The sequence below is a fragment of the Eschscholzia californica genome, unplaced genomic scaffold, assembly GCF_041429995.1.
Source record: "Eschscholzia californica isolate CP2 unplaced genomic scaffold, dmEscCali1.0.p SCAF_6, whole genome shotgun sequence".
Classification (NCBI taxonomy): Eukaryota; Viridiplantae; Streptophyta; class Magnoliopsida; order Ranunculales; family Papaveraceae; genus Eschscholzia; species Eschscholzia californica.
Genome location: NW_028238483.1, coordinates 35,840,412 through 35,861,901, shown reverse-complemented (window position 1 = coordinate 35,861,901; position 21,490 = coordinate 35,840,412). Strand labels below are relative to the sequence as shown.

Here is a 21,490-nt window from a genome sequence, read left to right as displayed (position 1 = left end):
AACCACGAGTACACAACCGGTCAGGAATTATGCCTTCAGGATACGATGAAGCCTTTCAACAACTGCTTGGTTCAAAGTATGTACGCTTTGACCAAGACCAAGAACACTCTGTATTAATAATCTGATAATGCCAAAGAAAAAACCCGACTTCGAATTCGACAAACAACTTTGTATAAACAAATACCCAAGATAAACCTTCACACTTGATATGATGTAAAAGATGAGAGCAAGACAGAAACAGAAATAGAATTTCGTTGTTTTGCTAACTATATCACTTCTATGATAGAAAAACCCAAGAATACTTTTACATTTGTTCATAAAAAGAGAAACTCAAGAGATAGAGAGAGAAGGAATTCGTTGGATATATATGTTCACTGGTGGATTGGTTAAGTGACTTATTTATAGTTTTCCACTGTATACCATCTAATGGGTGCATCCCTTCACATTGTCCATGAAAAGGGATGTATCCATCCAATAAGAATTGTACCCCTTCCGTATTTTGAAAATATCCAACAACATGATATATCAACGTTTTGTAAATGTAATGATTATTGGAGCAGAGTTGGAAGAATAAAAAACTTTTTGCTTTTTAGTTGCAGTTATGGTGCTAATTCATTACATTCTTTTGACCTTTCTTTCTGTTTCTAGCCGCTCTGGAAGAATAACAAGTTTTCCACTTCGTCGTCCTCACGACAACTACAATTTGTAGTTGGTGTTAATTTTTGCAACAACAAATCATTGTTGTTGTTGCTGAAGGACGCCCAATCATTGTTAACGCAAGGACGAAGTGGGGGAAAACTTTCCTTTCGTCATCCAGAACAAATGTGGGAGATCGTTTTTAAAATAAAGAGAGAAAATGGTTGAGAGAAAGACAGAAGAAGTAGAAAATTTTATAATGAGAACTACACCGTTTTCACCGGGTTAGGTAGCTCGTTCTAACTGCCCGCGACCATTTCTGGCGACAGATAGGAGGTAAATGACACGATTTTTTTCAGGAAGGAAACCAAGAGAAATAAAAAATAAAATGTTTTTTTTTTTTTTTTTTTTTTTTTTTTTTTTTGAGAATTCGACTACGGTCTACGTTAGTCGTTACAAGGCATTGATGCATTATAGAGATGTAATGAGCACGATAACCGCCTAATTTAAATTGAGACTGAAAGAGGCCTAAAGCCCGACAACGAAGAGGCCTAAAGCCCGACAAATTATTACATTATTCATAGCCTACATTACATAGGATAAATCTTGATGGCTACTGCTTCCACCGAGACTCGATCCCACGACCTCATGGTCTTAAGAGGGGTGTCCAACCGTTACACCAAAGGGTGGTGGACTTTTAAATTAGAGATGTTAAAATTAAAATGTTAAAATTAACTAACAATTAAAAAAAAATAAAGTTACTTTTAAATTTATGAAAATTAGGAGAAAAAATTGGTCGAAGAGAGGCCAAAGAAGAAATAACCCAATACATAACATCCAATATTGCATTAGAGATGTTCTAATACCATCAGAGTGGCTTCAACCAACTTAATTTGATCTATTTGATGATGTTCAAAACTTTGATCTGTCAAAACTGAACTACAAAAAGGCATGTGCAGATCATCTGGTTTGAAGTAAGAGTGGGCATGTGAAAATTTTAGACTCTACATAAATATAAGGACATAGGGTAATACAAAATAAGACAATGGAAGTACCTTGTTGTCGTCCAGTCTGTTGAGAAGAAAGAAACTACTTTTCAAATAAAATCAAACAATATTATTATTAAATATAAACTATTCACTTAAAGAATTCTTACTTTTTGTTTTTTATATTATACACAGAATTCTGACTTGTACTAGTAGTGATTGTGGGAAATTTGAAGTCACTTTTGACCATCCAAATTTAAAGATTTAACATTCTTCAGAATTATCATTATTTTGATAATTCATTATCACTACACACAACTACTCAATTAAATACAGAATTAAAGACTATTAAAGTTTCTTAATTATTTTTATTACTCACCTTCAAAGACATCAACTCATTTTAATGAAAAATCAAGTTGCTTTGCTTTTCTTTTACTGTTAGTAAGAGAAAAGCATCTGTCTATATATATCTCTCTCTCTCTCTCTCTCTCTCTCTCTTCATCATCACCTACTGATAACTCCATTTCTACTTAACAACCTTGACACCATCCTCACACTTTCCCACCAAGAAAATTTCTATGTACAAGTACTCTAATCAAAACATTTTAGCTACAGGTGAGGATTACTTGTTTTGTTGTCAAAGTTTGGGGTTAGGGTTTTCAAGGGGAAGGAAATTTGGTGTGAGAAAGCTCCATTTTAACTTAGATTCAGATACCCATTTAGCTCAACTGGAAAACCCAGAAAGGAAATCTCACCAATTTGTTTGTTCATCTTGTGTTTCTGAGAAATGGGGTTTGTTTGGGTGGGTTGGGTTGGATTTATTTCATCATGGGTTGCTGTCTAATTTCTTTGATTATAGATCTAGGGTTAGGGTTTTTTTTTTGGACTAAAGAGGAATTTTTGAAGCAAGGATTTTAGAGATCTGGGCTGTGGTGGTAACTCCTGTGAAATACAATACAGGTATGAGGAAGATGGAAAAAAGACTCTTTTTTTTTTTGCTTCAATTTTTCTTTTGGTATATGAGATCTTTGTTGTTGTATCACATTAGGTTGGAATGTGTCTTGTTCTGTTGGGTATGAGGAAAGAACTTCTGTTGACTTCTAATTTGGTTCTAATCTTTTTTTTATTTGCCTGCTAAAATATATTAATCTCCATGATGGTTGAATTAAGTTTTTGAAAACTCTATTTGAGGTGACAAATAGGTAAAGAGAGAAACATATGATTGGTTTAGTTAGGTTTTTTGTTTCTGTGTTTCCTTTTTCAACTTTCATCCATATCTGGAACATGAAAAATGCCACAGTTGGTAAATATCATGTCCTTATGTTCTTGTTGGTTTTGGAGGAAAATGCTCATTTTTGTTTAGCTGTGGTATCTTTCGTATAACAAGGAAAGAGTTATGTTTCAATGATCTATAATTCGATCTGGAAAAGTATATGTTATATATAGTTTTGTCATTTAAGTTGATATACATTGTTTTTAATCTTTCGTTTTATTGTTTCACAGGCTTGTTAAGATACAAAAGGGAAGGATGGCCACTGACCTTAATGCCGAGTTATCCAAGAAAACAGGTCTTTTTGGTCTCAAAGTTTGGGTTTTAATTGGTATTTGTGTTGGTTTATCTATTGTTATCATTCTCTCTGTGCTATGGGTATGTCTTATTTCGCGAAAGAAGACAAGAAGAGCTCCCGATCTTCCCCTTAGCCTAATCCCGCCTGTTTCAAAGGAAATCAAAGAAGTAAAGGTGGACCACGTAACAACGGATGAATATGGTTCAAATGACGGGATTCTCACTATTCACGACAAATCAAGCGATAAGGGCTCAGATAAAGCTCTGCTCCCCTTGGGTGCTGGTAAAGTAAACACTGTTGATAATGGAAGCCAATCTGGTTCATTTAATCATTTAGAGAGAGATGGCGGAGGTTCCCAATCTGGGGAAGAAGGAGGTTCTGGGACTTTCGCCGTTTACAAGCCTTCGTCTTCTCATCCTATAACCGCCCCTTCACCTCTAAGTGGATTGCCTGAATTCTCTCACCTTGGCTGGGGTCATTGGTTCACCTTGAGAGATTTGGAGCTAGCAACGAACCGGTTCGCCAAAGATAATGTCCTCGGAGAGGGTGGTTATGGAGTCGTTTATCGTGGCACTCTAATCAATGGGAATCCAGTAGCAGTCAAGAAGCTCCTCAACAATCTGTAAGTTCAAAAAGTCATTGTCTTATGACTGATAAATTTTCTTGCTACCAGTAACTTGTTTTGACAAAGTTTGTGCACTTATTTTCTTATAGGGGTCAAGCAGAAAAAGAATTCAGAGTGGAAGTTGAGGCTATTGGGCACGTGCGCCACAAAAATTTAGTTCGACTTCTCGGATACTGTGTTGAAGGCACTCACAGGTATACAACTTGTAACCCTTTCTATTGGATCATTATGTACCCTTTATCATTATCTTATGGGATTCTTCTAATTGATTGTTCTCGCGATCCCAGATCCAAATTCTATGTTTCTGGCTCGTAGTTGTGGGAATTGCTATATTCATGGTGTAGAGTGATAGATTCTTTATTCATCGTAACACATCTCATATTAAGTTTGTGGGCATCCAAATTAAAACCAATTGACAATGAGGGGGAGATGCTGGATATATAGTTGGTCCGGGGTCAGGAGACTTTTGTTTGTCCATTTGGAACCATGCTTATATGTCCCGTCACATTTGGTGTGCTCGTTTGAGCCTAACATTTGTCTTTTTGTTGGTGACATGGAAAACGTGAGGCCGTTGGGCCTATCAAGTTTCATACCATATTAAGTTTGTTGACGTCCAACTCAAAACCAATTGAAAAAAGATTGGAGAGGCCCTAGATATTATGTAGCTGGTCATTAAATTTCCCTTTCTCCATTTGGGATTGTCCTAACAATGCGTCTATATCTTGAATAAAAAATTTGTTTATGAAATATGACCTCTAATCTTGTAGTGGGGGTCTGAATTCTAGGCTTTAGCATCACTGATTCACCTTCCAAAAAAAATGCTATTCAGGATGTTGGTTTATGAGTATGTCAACAATGGGAACTTAGAGCAGTGGCTTCATGGAGCTATGCGTCAACATGGGTATCTTACTTGGGAGGCTCGTATGAAGGTTCTCTTGGGCACAGCTAAGGCGTAAGTTTATTAATATGACATTAATATTTTTTGCTTAGATTTTTCATATGAGTCTGATAAACATGGTTTGTTTTGTTTCAGGCTCGCCTATCTGCACGAGGCAATTGAACCAAAAGTTGTGCACAGGGACATCAAATCCAGCAATATATTGATTGATGATAACTTTAATTCTAAGGTATCTGATTTTGGTCTTGCTAAATTGCTTGGTGCTGGGAAAAGCCATATCACTACTCGAGTTATGGGAACTTTCGGGTAAAGAATCTATAAAAAAAAACAATATCCTTCTTTTGACCTTTTAGATTTTGAATCTGCGAGAGATGAACAATTGTATAAAAGGCAATTATTTGATCTTATTTTTGCAGATATGTTGCACCAGAATATGCAAATACAGGCCTTTTGAACGAGAAAAGTGATGTTTATAGCTTTGGAGTGGTTGTCTTGGAAGCGATCACTGGAAGGGATCCTGTGGATTATGGACGTCCTGCCAATGAGGTATGTTAGAGATAAATTCATTGTTAGTACAATACCACCAATTTCCAACTGAAAAGAGGAGTTTATAAGATATACGATAAATCTGGTTGTTGTATTACAGGTCAAATCTGTCGTAAATAACCCTATTTTATTTCCATTTTTTCAGAATTTTAAGCCTTTTGGCACATTTAGTTCTAGTAGGAACTATTCCAAAGCCATTTGTTTGCTAGGCTGTTTGATGTCTTGGAAAAAAATTGTCTACCCTTGTACTAGGGAGCCCTCATAAACTTCAGCCAATTGGACATCAAGTTTCTCTAGTGGTGAGAACATAGAGAACATAGTAACTTGATCCTAATGGTCATATTGAATTGTTATTGTTAGAGATTTGATGCTTTTGTTATGGGCACCACTTATAAGGAGAGTTCTTCTCCACAGTAGGAGGACTACTTTTGGAGTGTAAACTCAATAGAACTTTTTTTTGCTATGATGGATTTAGTTATGCTAGATGCAACAGAAGTTCGTTTACTCCTATATAGTATGATCAGTGAATGAGATTGTTTAGGATACCTCATATATCATAGAAAATTTTAAGCTCATAAGGACGTATATATTTTAGGATAATATATATGCCTAAGTGGGAGATTGTTGAAAAAAAGATTTAACATATAAGGACACACATATGTGTATGGCTATCTTAAAGCATGGTTACGTCATATTATAGTGGTCAAAATGTGTAGAGATAGATAAGTAATTTCTAATTTGATGAGTGACCAAATTAGAGATAAAGTATAGTGTAACAACCACTTATAGGGGTCATGGTCCCCATTTGGGCTACTTCTCAATCTTCCAAATTTTCTTATTTTATGATATCCCTTCATTAAAAGAGATGTAGTAAGGAGAAGAACCCCTTAAAACCGCATAGCTATTGATCAAGGTACAGTTCCGCTTTATTTTATCTCTTTGAATCTAATGGAGAATATATTTGTATTTTGTATTTTGATTTGATTCCATCATACAAGCACATTATTTACATGATTAGGTTTGTTTATTGTGAGTGAACGATTAAATCCAACAAAGTCTCTTTCCTTTTACCTTTAAACGAAGAAGGAATGCAGCGACTCAGATACTACTTGTTGGATTTAATCCTTGTACATGATAAACAAAATCTATTTATGCTTCTAACATGTCAAATGAAACCAAAATATAAACATATTCTCCAATAGATTCAGAGAGATAAGATAAGACGAAAGTGTACCTTGATCAATATCCATTGTCTTCGATTTTATGGGGTTGCATGATCTTCCATTTGGTTATTCATCTAGTTCCTATCTCTCTTTTGGTGATGGGACAAAATAAGAGAGATTGATGAGTAGCTCAAATTGGGACCATCACTCCTACAAGTAGTTGTTACTTCTTTCCTTTATTTCTAATTTGGCCTCTCATCAAATTAGAAATTACTTAATTAAACTACACATTTAGTCCATAGTTTTTGATACCTCTAGGTTTAACGTGTTAACCCATTGTATGACTTAAATGCTTTTAGATAGCTATACGCATGTGAGTCCATATATGCTGTACTTCCCCAAGATCTGACCCCAAATACCTTTTGTTTAGAAGAATATCCATTTGCAATTTCCTCCTCGAGTACATCTCAATTTATTAGAAGAAATACTTCTAACAAGTTCCAAGTCAAATTCGTGAACTTCACTGAACTTCAATTAATGGAGCTCGTCGAGATGTCTTTGAATTGGGCTCCACTAAATACAGTTCTTGGGATCTCCATTTAGGTGGAACTCCCAAGTCAGAAGAGGTTTTTCGAAAAGAAATTGAGTTTCATCCTTCATTAATTGAGTTGCAAACGGGAAAAAGACTTTTAAAAATAAAAAACTATGAAGGATAAAGGTTTGAAAAAAAGTTGAATATTGTTACACTCGTAAGTATTCCTCCAGTTATGAAGAGTAGCCATCCCCATTCCAATTGGCTTTTTGTTTGTCATGAAATTGAAGACCTTTTTTGATATTTAAGATGACTCCAAAGCAATACTATGTGTGTGTGTGCATTTTTATTTCATTTTTTTGCAATTTGTGTTTCCCAGTCTCCTCAGAGGTAATAATTAATTTTTCAATAAATTCTGACATTTTTTTGCCGTTTCATATTTTGATGGTAATGCAGGTAAATATGGTGGACTGGCTGAAAATGATGGTAGGTAGTAGACGCTCTGAAGAGGTCGTGGATCCATTGATTGAGACAAAACCATCGACAAGGGCCCTCAAACGAGCTCTTTTGACTGCTTTGAGGTGTGTTGATCCAGACTCAGACAAGAGACCAAAGATGAGCCAAGTTGCCCGCATGCTTGAATCAGAGGAATATCCCATACCTCGAGAGGTTTGGCTTCTAGCCTTTTTCTTAAGCAAATTTCAGATCATTGGAAATCATATACATACCCCTGAGATGCCAATGCAAATTAAAAACATAAGCTTTCTTTTCCAATTGATGATTTACTCTATAGAATACGACGAAAGCACCTGTCTGAACATATGAAATTTTATAACTTGAAAGAGGTGGATTATGAGATCATCACTTGGTTGTTCTTTCGAGTAAACCTACATACTTTTTTTTTTTCTCAGGATCGAAGGCATCGAAGGAGCCAAGCTAGTAGCACAGAGGTAGAGTCTCAGAAGGAAAATTCTGACACTGACAAAAGTGAAAGTAACGATTCAAGGCCGGATAACAGAAGGCACAACCAGAAATAGTTAACAGAGGACCTTGTTTGAGAAGAAATACCTATATATACATAAATCGAACGTTAACTTTTACATTCTTTTGACCTGCATTCTTGGGTCTTGCTGCCATATACGATCGATCTAGTTGTCAGGTACTTGGGGGTAGAGCGAGGATATTTCATGTTTGGATTTTTATTGTTTCTTTCTTTTTCTTCTTCTAGATTTGGGGGAGTTAATGTTGTGTGTGAAAAACTGGAAAGTGGTGATTCTCTGAAGAACCCTAGCAGTTGATGTACAGTTTTTTTTTTAGTTCCATGAGATCATTGATTAGATATTGTTTTTCTTCCTTCCGTTGGATAAAAGAAAATATTGTTATATACAATCTCGCATTGGTGAGAGGTTGGAGTTCAGTGTTTTATGTACCTTAGTGGCTGACTATCCCGTCCATTCAGACGCCCTTTAAATCCCGGAGGATCCAAAAGGCCCAAAGAAGAGATCCGAGTCCAAAGGGATTGGGTGATCAATGTGATTGGAATGACCAACAACCCGAGTCTCTTACGTTTGATCCAATACAACAATATTCCATAAGAATGTCTCTTCATTAGAATATCTTTCGTGGGAGTTAAGAGTGAAACCCTCTCTCTCTCTCTCTCTCGCTTTTACTCGTTTAAGAGGTTAAGTTTTTGTAGAATGTCATCTGCAATATAGAAGATTTAGAACTTTCTGTTTCTACTTCTCGAGAGTCGCGGACAAGATCTAATACAACAAGTTCAGATCACACAGAGGAAGAGCTCGTATGTATTAGTGGCGCTTATCGTTTCGACCCAGGTCAAGCTGGACCCATGGTCCGTAAAACTCCTCTCAAACATCTCATCCAAATTGAAGGGCAAACAGAGAGACATACATACTTACCAGACTGAACCGGCCCGGCCCTATAAACACCCGTCCGAATGTCACTACATCATCCTAGGTCAAAACGGTCATTAAATTGCGCGCCCTTTTTCATCTACTGAACAGAATCGTTTCCTCTTTTTCTCAACTTTCTTGTTTCTACGAGAAAATGCAAAGAAAAGCAAGGAGTTCCGCTAGGGTTTTACACTGCTCGATTTTTTCTTCATCGGTTCGATTACCATCTCCGCCTATCAAACCAGCTCGTGCTGAGAAAGCGATTTCAGAAAGAAGAATTTCCCGGAAAATCTTCCTTCTCAATATCTTCTTCATCCTGTTCACCAATTTGGGAAAATCATCAGGAAGAAGCTATTCAGGTATATTAATAACTTTGTCTTAAAATCAGAGAAATCTATGAAGTAATACGTAAATGACCCTTGTTAATAAAGTTGTAGATTTTTGGAAAACTTGGTACAATTCTATCTAACTAAGAGTACAATGTGTTTTCTTAGCATGATTTTACCTTTTTTGTTTGGTTTTATTTCTACTTCTCCTTAGGTGTGGGTATTTGAGTGGGGAAGTGTAGAAAGGATATGTCATTTTGATGAACTTGCACAAGTTAGTTTTAGGCATAATTTGATGAGAAATTTAGAATGTCTAATGAATGAAAATACTCAGTGTCTTCCCAAACTCAACGGAGGGTATATACATGAAATTATTCTTGCAATTATGTTGATTGTGTCAATCAAGTCATGACCGGAAACTCTTAAATGAGATGGTTGAAGGTAGGATCCGAACCCTCTCCTGCATTTAAACAGCATTGCTCATAGCTTACACCTAGAGCAACATTAATGATGTAGTATTTTAAGTTCTTGACCTAGTGAAGCCTCCCTTCCCTTTTGTCGACCTGATATTATAAAGGCTTGCAGATAAAGTTTGAACAAGTTGATGCCTTGTTTGAGAAAATGGATGTGCGATTAATATCTCCAAACACAGCCATCCAAATATTGTTTTAATTGGTTATCAGATGGAGAAAGTACTACAAAGACTGCTCAAAGGCTGGACATTTTACCCTGACATGTCGACGAGGAACACTATTATTTGGGAACAAGAATCAGATTTAAATGACGGAGAGTTGGTAAGAAACGTTTTGCAGCTGTGGCGTATGAAAGAAGAAACAAATGTATGACAGCATGGAGTATAGTTAGTTAGATGGCACATAAAGGATGAAAATGGGTTCTATGAGATTCTAGTCTTTTCGAACGAGTTGGTTAACACCATTGAATTGGCAGAGATGTTTGAAATACCAGCAAGTACTTCATTGTCAAATTTGGTTGTGCAAAAACTAATGATTTGATGGAAACACATACTGTTTTTAACCAGATGAAGAATAAGCACGATCGAACATTTTATCCGACTTATGGTGTGATGTTGGAGGTATACCAAAGACAAGCAATTTATGCTTAAGTAAACAAAATAAACACAAGTAAAAATATAAGGCAATCTAGAATTGACAGTCAATATTGGCAGAAACTGAAAATGGTCAAATGTTTATTTCATCATATGATTTTGTAAGTATCAATACATAAAGGAGAATGGAGATGGGCTTCTTCACCTCCTCTGGAAATTCAGTTTAGCTATAAAAAATCCAAAAAGAGAAGCAAACAGTACAGGGATGAAGATAAGTACAATAGCAACAACTCCCAAATGATCATTTTCATAGTTGTAATAATCTTTTAAGAATAAATCCAGTGCTTTAGGCTTTCCATGTACCATGATATCCTCTTTTATATCTCCATATTGCGAAGTAATGAATCCGTTCAGGGTCCAAGCTGATGGACAAATCCTATAGAACCAAATCCACCATTTTGGAATTTTCTGCATGTAACCAGAGGTACAGAAATGAGTTAACATTGAACTCAAGCCTGAATGAAATAGCTGTTTGTGGAAGTGTATAAGCCTTGGGCAACCTTTTTCTTTTATTTGTCAGCGTGCCTTGAACCCATGACCTAGAAGGTTGAAGACTAAACCTCCTACCATTTCAACCAAGGGTTGTTGGCTAAACTATGTTTTCTAACTTTCGCCTGGTGGACTTCTAGCATCAATATATGGTAAACTATGTGATCTCTTTTTCTAGGGAATCTAGAGTGTGATAGGTCTCAAGGTCATTCATTGTATTGTGGTTGGTAGAGTACTATCTTTGTAAAATCACAATTAGGCGCTTCTAAACAATGTAGAAGTCAGGACAAGACTATCAAACAGTATCATTCATGTAGATTTTTGCGTTTGTGACTCAAAATGTTGTAAGCATCTAAGAAAAGTAACAGAGTAGGAGAGCGCACCGATGCTGGTAATAAGAACCCTGCGAAGAGGCTGAGAAGGGTGTAACAAGCACCTGTGAAAATTGATGCTACCTTTGCATCTGGGCTCAGTGACATTACCAGCAATCCAAGGTAATTGAAGTAGAGCAGTGTTGAGAATATTACATAGAAGTACCAAAAGAACTTAGAAGCCACCCAATAGTACCCGATCGTTGGATATGTGATTACGACAAAGATAAAAGCTTGGATGAACACATAGGGGATTTCAATTGTCACCTACATCATATAAATATACATGTCTATATTATGATCCATAGGAAACCAATTTAATAAGCTTAGTGTACTCTTCAAGAACATGAATATGTATATTGTTGTTTGAAAACACTATCAAGTAATGTGGCAGTTCTCCCCTCAAAGCATGGAAAGGAATAGAATATATTACTACCTGTGCAGCCGAGTATGCCCATGAAGAGTACATTTGAGCAAATCTCTCTCGATACAGAACACTGCGTTCAGTTGCCACACATGGTAGAACTGTTGAGCAGTTGTTAATGCCTAAGTATATTGTGGCAATGTACATTGATCCAACAATGCTGAACAATTCTAGATCATTGTTTCTGTAAACAAGAATATATGAGTCAGGTATCGTTTCCGCTCCCCGAGTTTTGCTATGAAAAGCTTATGGTCTCTAGCATAATCATGGTTTTGCTATAAAAAGCTTCATATCACCTTTAAACGGGAAAGCCTAGAACAGTTACAGATTTAAACTGTGCCTATACATTCATTTATTAAATGCTTTATGCATGTGATTTATGTGTGCACGAATGATTGATGAAAATTTAGACTGTTTTGGTTAATTTGTTCACCAACACCCCGCAACTTCCAGGGTCCTTTGGCACTGGTATTCAACCACATGGGTAAGTAATAGCTTGAACTGTGGAGAGAAGATTAATAGTAGATTTACTTACATTTTCTTCCCCTTTTGCCAAAAAATTAAACCAAACAAAACAGCTACTGTGGTTGTAAACATCAACCGCGTCAAGTTATACATGGGATTCCTCCAATAGGACAGATTCTGTTTCCAGAGGCACGCTTTGAACTGTTCCCACCCATTTCTCTGAAAGCTACTGGAGATATATAGTTGCCTCAAACCTGTTGGTGGCTTACTTAGTTGTTCAACCAGTTTTTCAGTCTCCCTATATATAAAAGAGCAATATATGCAAGTCAATTCCCTGATCAGCTGAAAAGAACTACTTAATATCCATTAATTAAAGGTGACATAAGTTTCAAATCAATGTTTGAATTGAATGTGCAGTTCCAGCGAAATTGTCAACTCACCGACATAAAGGTGACATTTTGTAAAGCTCTGCAAAATTTATTCCAAGTTTATTTTCAATAGATGCAGTAGTAACATCTAGCATCCATGTGGCTGGATTATAATTATGTTTAATCTTCGGCAGCCCAGGAATGCCCTGCAAGATAAGGATAATCATGAAAACATTATGTCTATGCAGTAGTTTCCCACATGACGAAGCAACAAAAAGAACCAAAAACAATTCCAGATATTAGTTTTCATAACTAATTTGAGTACAGTACTACTGTGACGACCTTGCATCTGATGACTTGTCGATATTATAAACCGATTGGTCGCTGTCTACGTGACCGAGGTTTTGTTCTTAGTCTAAGCTCTAACAAGCCCACTCAAAGAGCCTGAAGGCCCTCAACATCCCAAAGCACTAGCACCTTCACCTATATGCAGGTGTTGGCGATCACCGAAGCAATGTGGACTAAGTGTGGTCCCCAGACGTGTCAGTCACACGTGGGTCCCTTATATACCCTTCCTCCTACACTTAGAATGGATCATCCTAGCTCTGATATCTGTGTCTGCCGTGGAAGGTGTCATCGTCTTTGTAAGAATGCATTGAATGGTACGACAGAAGGCATGCTAATGAGTTAGAGGCTTCTGTTGTAGTCTGCTGAGTTGAGCTCGCAGGTCAGATGGGGGTCAATGTAGGCCTCACAAAGTCACCAATGAGCCTAATTTTTAGTTGACCCCTGAGTCACTCAGCTGCGGCTGGCCTCAAGTTAGGCCCTGACCAAGCAAGGTCCAAACCCCGAGTGCAACTGCCTAGATTGTTCCCTGTTCACTTTCACATGGAAGTAAGCCTCTGATGTTTAAAACAGCTAAATGCTGCTAGGTGCTGTAAGGAGACCATCGGCTTATGTAGGGTCTGTGATTTGTTAATCGCTAATAGGCCTTTTGTCCGTTTGTTCTTATTATCTTGCTTTTTATTGAAATTGTTGTCTTACATTACCGTCCATGAACTACTGTGTTTACCTACCTCGAAATATTCAATTATTTTACTTGAATGTTCTCCCAGCTGTCCAGAATAAATTATATGTCCTCCTCTTTTCATTAGAATCAACTGCACGATGCATACAAAATAAAACGTCATCTACACATTGTGAATTACATAATTAATGAGTAGTTAATTTATAAATTCATTTTGGTTATCTATTAGTAATTAATTCTTGAAGCAGAATTAACATTATCCAAGTTCTGACTTCTAATTTAAACAAGTTCGCTGGTGTAAGTGAAACCTAGAAGGACTGCTCTAGCTATTGCTTTCTTTATATATTTATAAACCACTTCATATTTTTGTTTACCTCATCAAATGCCTCAAATATATCAATACTTGGCTGATGGATTGTACAAACTACTGTCCTTCCTCTGTCAACAATGTTTTTCACGGCTCTCACGACAATAGCCGCTGCTCTTGCATCGAGACCTGAGGTCGGTTCATCCATGAATATTATCGAGGGGTTTGAGACAAGCTCCACAGCAATAGTTAGTCGTTTACGTTGTTCTATTGATAGACCGCTTACACCAGGAATACCAACTAGAGCGTCTTTGATTCCGTCCAGTTCGATTGTTTCAAGTACTTCTCTTACAAAATCCTGTATAAGAAACAATGGTCGATATATCTCCTAAAAATTGAAACTATATGTGCACATATATGAATCTTATATCTCACAGCTTTTGTATCTGAATCGATTAGAGGTGGCAGTCGTAACCAAGCTGAGTATACAAGTGATTCTGCTATAGTAATATTTGGAGAGTGTATATCAGTTTGCTCGCAGTAACCCGATATCCTTGCAAATGTTTCTTGGACTTTAGAATAACCTCCAATTCTTATATCACCTTTCGTAATGCCAGTGCTTTTTCTTCCCGACAAAACATCTAGTAGAGTTGTCTTCCCGGCGCCAGTTACTCCCATTAAAGCTGTAAGTGTGCCAGGTCTAAAGGCACCTGTAACACCTCCAAGAAGTTGGAGCTTTGTTTGTGGAAAGCCTTGATTTCTCATTTCCTGGAGTTGCAAAGTGGATGCTATCATCTCTTTACTATAGGCAAAAGCTCATCAGAATTTACTATCAATAATCTACCATGATTACCTTAGGAGTGTCAACAAAGTACTGCACATCTTGAAATGTCATGGCGACTGGCTCAAATTGCAAAACCATCTTCTCTGCATAGTCGGTAAGCGGTTTCTTAACATTACAATTGATGTGAAACAAAAGTTCATTTAATGATTCAAGTTTGTTCTGTTTTCTATCATACAGAGAAAGTGAGTTAATTAAGAGTACTAACTTGTTTTTGGTGCTTCTCCAACAGTTATTCTGGGTCGAGTTGACTCCAAATTGTTGTTTAGATGTTCATTTCTGCAGCAATCTTTTGTTCCTTTTAGCTGAGAGATCTTCCCGCGAGAAGCATGAACAGGAGGCATCTGTGCGCCTAAAATTCAATATTTCTGATGGGTAAGTTATTAAATGACGTGTTCATTGTTGTTTGATACTTTTTATTACATTTTCTTTCAAGACTCACCCTTTGAGAAAGTTAAGACTAAGGTAAACACAATGTTGAAAAACAGCGTGAATGCAAACAATGCCCCCACAGATATCCAATAATAGTATCCAGCAAAGTCTAGACCATGGCTAATCAAAGTATCATGCCCCATAGTTGTGTTTCTCAATGTCACCTGAAAAAAGTTAGTAGATAGTTGATGTAATCGAAAGATTCATATTTACTGCAGTCAGTCCCACATGGCTCAGGAGAACTTCGAGATTAGTTTAGCTCCTCTTACATTTTGACATGGCCTTTTGGGTGGGTGGCCGTGCTTGGGCCCGTGCCGGCAGGCGGCCGCACAGGGCCCCCCACCGACAAGGGCCCATTTGCAATAATACCCTTATAGCTTTTTTATAAAATATAGATACAGGCACATACATAAAACATCTCTTAGCCAGGCTGGTTAGAAGTGGCTGATTCCACCCGTTTGGCGAGGGTTCGAAACCCACTACTTGCAAATTAATTTTGCTTTTTAGCTGGTTTTGTAATTAATGTTCATGGTACATTGCTAATTGACTCTTTATTTTTTTTACTTTGTTACACTTCTTTTTACCATTTTGTTACGTATTTGGGTTCATTTTTTGAAGTATTTTTAGAAATAGATATCTAAAATTAGTAAACAAAAACTCGAAGGTATGTATGTGAAAATCATGATACAAAAATGCTACATCCAAAAACCCACTTTTAGATTCTATATTATATCTTGTACAAAGAAAGAATACATTTTAACAAAGAAATTATACTTTGTTCAAATTTGTTTGTAGTTTTTTTTGTTCTAAAGGCCCAGATTCAAAATTCTCACGGGGCCCTTAAACTCTCAGGCACGGCCCTAGGTGGGTCTGGGGCATAGGGAGAAGCCTAGGGTGGTCTAAGCCATAAAAGAACCGCAAACCATGTGTGCCTAGGTTGTCTGGACATGGCGGTGTCTGAATCAGGGAAAATGTGGTTGGTATTGTGAAGAGTGTCATATAAGTTGCCCATTTGGTTGTTTTAAAAGCGGTAAATCCTTAAAGCAGCTGAAACTTCTTACCTTCTGCCACCTTGGAGCAAGAAATTCATTTACAGTCATGCCTATCTCCGCATATGCCAATGGAGAAATCCAAAATCCCCAGCTCAACCACGCAGGTAAAGAGGCTGCATCAGCAAACAGCTACATAAATTCATTTTCAACGTTTCTTGCAGCTAGAACAAAAGAACGTTACATGGAACTCTTACATTTTGGGATAATAAAACCACCAAACACTGACATTATCAGGAAAGACATCGAACTGGCCGTGATAGCGACATGTAATGATTTACAAACTGGTGCGAGGAAACGAAACATAGACATTGATGCTTGATGCGTAGCGAAAAGAAGAAGTAACTGATGGAAAAACCTAGCAATCAAAGCAAAATAATATATGGAGATTAGAGAAGTGGTAGAATCGTCTACCTAGGAATTCTGAAGGTCTAGGTTGTTCTGACTCACCTTTCAAACTCAGGACTATAACCGATACCATAATAAGTGATAGCAGTCCAAATAAAAGACTCCATTAGTGATACCGGAATTTTTAGGAAAATTACAGGAAGGGAGTAAGCCCATGCTGGATAGAAGTAAACGTCTCTTTCTTTGTAGAAAACAGGAAGTCTAGACATGGTCATAAACAACTCAGGAATTCCGTTTGTGATTATTCTGATGATCGTAAAAAACAGAGAACCCATAAAGTACTCTGCGTGCTCAGCATCTACTTTCATCCTTGTTCGCAGAAATACAGTCATGCCTATCGATGCAATAATGGAAATCTGCAGTATTATCAAATCATAAGTCCATGAACCGTTGTAACACATTGACACATCAAGCCAGACCTGCAAACTTTACCTGTATAAATTTGAACATATAAACAAACAAATTCCTCTTCATTAGGAGCAGTTCTCTATCCATGCAAGCTTTAAAGACTGCCCATTTGTTAACAGTTTTTCTTTTGAAAGCTATAGCATCTTTATGACATTGAGATTTTTCATATGGTCTTGAGAGTGCCTCATGTAGCTTCTGGCCTACTTGATATTGCTCGAAAGATTCCAAGAATTGATCAATAGTTACATAACTGTAAGTTTGGTTAGTATGACACCAGTACTGTTCCTGATCCTTTTTCGATATTACCTGTGCAGACACAAGGTCGTCAACCTGTTAGGATGGTGCCAATTTGTGTGGACGGTCCGTGCACAGATAATTGGAAATGAGTTCGCATACCTCCTGGAGGAAGTCAGCTACACCCTTTCGTTCAGGACACCTAAAGCCACAGTGCTCAAAAAACTCGAGAACTTGACAACGTGGGCCATGGTATACTATCTTTCCTTCTGCCATCAAAATAATGTCATCAAACAAATCAAAGGTTTCAGTTGCTGGTTGAAGTAGTGAAATGACCACTGTAGCGTCCATTATGTGCACAAATTGCTGAAGACAAGAAACGATTTGATATGTAGTGGAGGTGTCTAATCCATTAGATATTTCATCCATTAGAAGAGCTCTATTGGGACCGATAATCATCTGTCCTACAAGATGCATCACCAAGGAGAAATTAAATATTAAAATTGCGCGGAACAAGAATTTTAGACTAGGTCCAGTGCCAAAACTACAAAGATGTAGATGCTAAGGAACATTGGATAATTTCATGTAAAACTCGGATATCGTAGTTTTAAAAGGAAATGTATATGTTTATGTAGTACCTGTTGTCAATCTTTTCTTTTGACCGCCTGAAACGCCTCTTCTCAAAGCATCACCAACCAATATGTCAGCACAGACATCTAGTCCGAGGATCTGAGTAATCATAGAGCTTGTTAAATTTTGATTATAAGTCAACAACTCTTCAAGTTGTACAGAAAATAACCGAATGCACCTTCAAGGTGTAATCTGTCTGAAGACTTCTCTCTATCCCCTCAATGGATATTGCCTGTAAACAATGAAGTTAAACTTCAGATGCTGGGAGCCGAAAAGATTCAGAAATTAAAGTCTTTGTCTGAATTGATCTTTCATATGTTAGTTTCATGATCAAACTGTCTAGATAAAGAAATTATTATATACTTTCATGTAAGTATCTATGTCTACTTCTGGCATGATTCCTGCTTCTTTTTCCCTTCTAATAACCGTCATCATCTTTTCTGCAGATATAGGCAAAACAAGCCACTGAGTCAGCTAACATATTGCATTCGTTAATCATTGTTGCAGTTAAAATCACCATTCAAGGACGCCTAGTTTGCTGAAATGAAGATTACCTGTTCTGTTTCCAACACCTTGACAATAAGCTGAGAAGTCGAGTGCTTCTCTTACTGTCATTTCAGGTGTGTGCAAGTCATACTGGCTAATATAAGATGCTGTTTTTTGAGGGATAAACTCATTTAGTTTATAACCGTTGTAAGATATGTCGCCATGGATCTGATGAATGAACCCAAAGAATTAATAAAATTTCAACCATGGCAAGCAATCTGCAACAAGAAATTGCTTTGGGTTCTAACCATATGATTATGACATTGTGTTTGTGTAAACTTAGTTTCTTTCTCGTATAATAATTAAGGATAAGGATTTAGGATAGTAATGCATATCAAACCTCTACGGACTGATCAAGTTTCCCCGCTAACGCCAATAGAAAAGTTGTTTTTCCACATCCACGGGGGCCAAGTAGTAATGCCATCCTGCATAATCAAATAAATGGATGTGATGAGTCTTAATAAATTGTAATATAGACATCCCACTAGCTCTCGGCATAGACATTTTCACTTGTCTATCAGGCCTTAGGAAAAACATGAAAGCGAACTCCTAATTACCTTGAAGGCTTAATGACACCACTGACATCCTTGAGAATGCTTATCTTTGCTTCTTGAGTTTTGCAACTATATATCTTTGTGAAAATCTGTAGAATAGATAGGTATACCTCAATTACAGATCAAGATGTATACGTTTAAAGTTCTAGCGTGAGCACCATTAAAAATTTCTAGAGTGGGAAGAGATTTTCATTTACAGAGAACAAATTCTTGAAGGAATTCCAAACAGTTGGTATTGCTTCCCCTTGATTTCTTTGATAAACTGCATCTACAGATAGGTTTTTGTATCTCATTTCCACTTTTGGCAATTCAACATTGACCCTGAAAATAACCCAATATAATTCCTCTGAGAAATTGCATCGAGACAGTTAAATTGGTATGCAAGAAAGTAGTATAGGAAAGAGAAAAGCTTACTCATCATATCTTTGTCTTATTTTCTCTAATAATATTCGATTATCGACCTCAATATGATTAATTAGCTTGTCGATAATTAGTTTCTTTTGAATAGATTCAAGACGTCTAACATCAACCACCTTCGTTTTGGCTTCTTTATCTCCATTTTCATCATTTAATAAACATGTTTTGAGTCTCTGAAAAGTTGGTAATCTCTCTATTGCTGCCCACTGCAGCTCAACTACATCTTCATGAATATGCTTAGTGCCTTCTGTTTCATTTTTTTTACTGTCGTGTTGAAATGATGAAGATCTTCTGAGCTCATCGTCTACCTGAATTCTCACTGCATCATCCATGTAACTAGCAATCTTATGTCGAACTTTCTAAATTCGTTTCTTCTTTTTTTGAAGGATGGTTTCGGTTGCAGAAAAAGCACTGAGACGCACTCCAGAAGGACTACAAATAGGAAAGAACCGGTAAGTAAAATACTGAAATTTCAGAGTTTACTTCCATTCATTCTACTATAGACTCATAAAAAGCATAGCTTTACTTTAATAATCTTAAAAACTAGAATGGGAACTCTGTAGCTAACGTATAGCATTAATAGCGCACGTTACGAAGACCCATATTTTTAATTCTAGCAATATATTTATATGACTAAGATCATTGAGGAATTTTTTTTTTTTAAAAGTACACACTTGTGTGAACACATTAACTAGCAAGATTATTTTAACAAACACTTAGATTATGAGTTTTGGTTAGTAGAATGACCCAAATCAATCATGGACTTCATGTTCAGCAGATATTTGGGGATTAGTATCTGTTTGCAGATCATCGGGGATTAGTATCTGTTTGCAGATCATTTGGGTAAACTATATACTAACATTTTTTATTTCTTCGACTATAACGGGTTGAGCACTCTATGGTTTATAACTACAAAGTTGGACACTTTTTCATCTCTTTTTTTCACAATTCAAATGGGTAGTAATTCGTCTGAACAAAATTTTGGTATAATTTTTACTTGTGAAGTCCTGCTGTTATTGGCGTGAAACTTCTGCTTCGACAATGCTACACTAGCTGAGTTATTATTTGAGATGCGCTGAAATCGTTAACAATCTTTTGCTATTATAGTTTTTCGGTTATTAGGTATAACCAGCGGTTTACAGATGCAGAGAATATCGTCAAGCACATTACTGTGAGCTACTAAGTGTATATGCATTTCAAAATTTTAATTAGAGATTTAGGTCTCTCCCCCTTATCAATATTGAGTCTATCTTTGACAAATATTGCAAGTCTCACACTCTAATCAAAATTGATTTACTAGATGATTGTGTTGTGAACAACATATTCAAATTACGAGATTTGTTACGACAAAATAAACATTGAATATCTAGTGTAGAAACTCGTGTAAAAATATACTATATCTTTATGTCGGTTGATATATCAGGAGTAAGTAGGACTCGATCTTTGACCGATATGAAAGCATGAAAGCTCCGTAGCCCATGGGAAGGGTGAGGAAATCGTGATTATTTAACAATGATATATAAAAATAATAATCATTTTTATATTCTCATTAATGCAATCACAATGGCCAATGATTTTGCTTTAGAATTTGGTGATTTTGATCAGGCAAATCTTAAATTTTAATTTTTAAATCAAATAAACATTGGGAATCCTCAAAAATTGTATCAAATGGTTGTTTTATATGACCATGGTATTGAGCCAAACTTTAATAATGGTGACGATTAGGTACAACTTTGTGTCTTTCAACAAACATAAAAAAAGAAAAAAGTACAACTTTGTGTAGTGGTGTCAAAGGCATCAGGTTGGGTGGGTCGTCAAAGTTTGGCCCATGGGTCGGCCCGGCCCACCTATACACACGGCCGGTCTGGCTCCTGGAAAAGTCATGGCCCAGCGTAAGTGTGTTAAGCGGCTGAAGACATCCTGCCGAATTGTTGTCGCGTCGGGTGCTTGTTAGCACCCAGTACGGACTGGGTGCCTATTGGGAGACACCCAATCCCTACTTAGCTCTTTTTTTACTGTTTCCCTTTTTCTTCTCCATCTTCTTGACTTCTTCTCCTTCGAATCATCATCGTCATGAAAACAACCTTGTTTCCAAATCCATCATCATCAATGTATTTATTTATTTTTTGGAGAATTCGACTACGATATACGTTAGTCGTTACAAGACACTGATACATCATGAATATGTGATGAGCACGATA

At 36.8% G+C, this 21,490-nt stretch overlaps 2 protein-coding genes and 1 long non-coding RNA gene across 3 annotated transcripts; 2 read left to right on the top strand and 1 right to left on the bottom strand.

Annotated features, from left to right (window-relative positions):
- The first annotated feature begins 1,566 nt into the window (after positions 1 to 1,566).
- LOC147534160 (putative receptor-like protein kinase At5g18500) lies at positions 1,567 to 8,293 on the top strand. The gene is made up of 8 exons (XM_086647172.1): positions 1,567 to 2,582; positions 3,126 to 3,812; positions 3,905 to 4,009; positions 4,645 to 4,767; positions 4,849 to 5,019; positions 5,130 to 5,259; positions 7,411 to 7,623; positions 7,866 to 8,293. Exons 2-8 carry the CDS (start codon positions 3,151 to 3,153, stop codon positions 7,989 to 7,991), a joined length of 1,530 nt encoding a protein of 509 aa, XP_086503298.1. The 5' UTR covers positions 1,567 to 2,582; positions 3,126 to 3,150; the 3' UTR covers positions 7,992 to 8,293.
- Positions 8,294 to 8,578: 285 nt separating this feature from the next.
- On the top strand, positions 8,579 to 17,779 carry LOC147534159 (uncharacterized). The gene is made up of 4 exons (XR_015227498.1): positions 8,579 to 9,226; positions 9,877 to 14,708; positions 14,844 to 14,986; positions 17,223 to 17,779. It is a non-coding gene; the product is annotated as an uncharacterized LOC147534159 (long non-coding RNA).
- LOC147534158 (pleiotropic drug resistance protein 3-like) lies at positions 10,373 to 19,890 on the bottom strand. The gene is made up of 24 exons (XM_086647170.1): positions 19,287 to 19,890; positions 19,070 to 19,193; positions 18,876 to 18,961; positions 18,659 to 18,743; positions 18,327 to 18,486; positions 18,136 to 18,212; positions 17,951 to 18,004; positions 17,781 to 17,871; positions 17,305 to 17,606; positions 16,933 to 17,214; positions 16,543 to 16,856; positions 16,290 to 16,450; positions 16,105 to 16,208; positions 15,054 to 15,207; positions 14,820 to 14,963; positions 14,624 to 14,697; positions 14,206 to 14,538; positions 13,838 to 14,128; positions 13,513 to 13,596; positions 12,509 to 12,642; positions 12,139 to 12,366; positions 11,616 to 11,787; positions 11,192 to 11,446; positions 10,373 to 10,727 (listed from the first exon to the last, which is right to left on the bottom strand). The coding sequence occupies exons 1-24, from the start codon at positions 19,619 to 19,621 to the stop codon at positions 10,461 to 10,463; spliced, it is 4,311 nt and encodes a 1,436-aa protein (XP_086503296.1). The 5' UTR covers positions 19,622 to 19,890; the 3' UTR covers positions 10,373 to 10,460.
- Between the last annotated feature and the right edge of the window lie 1,600 nt (positions 19,891 to 21,490).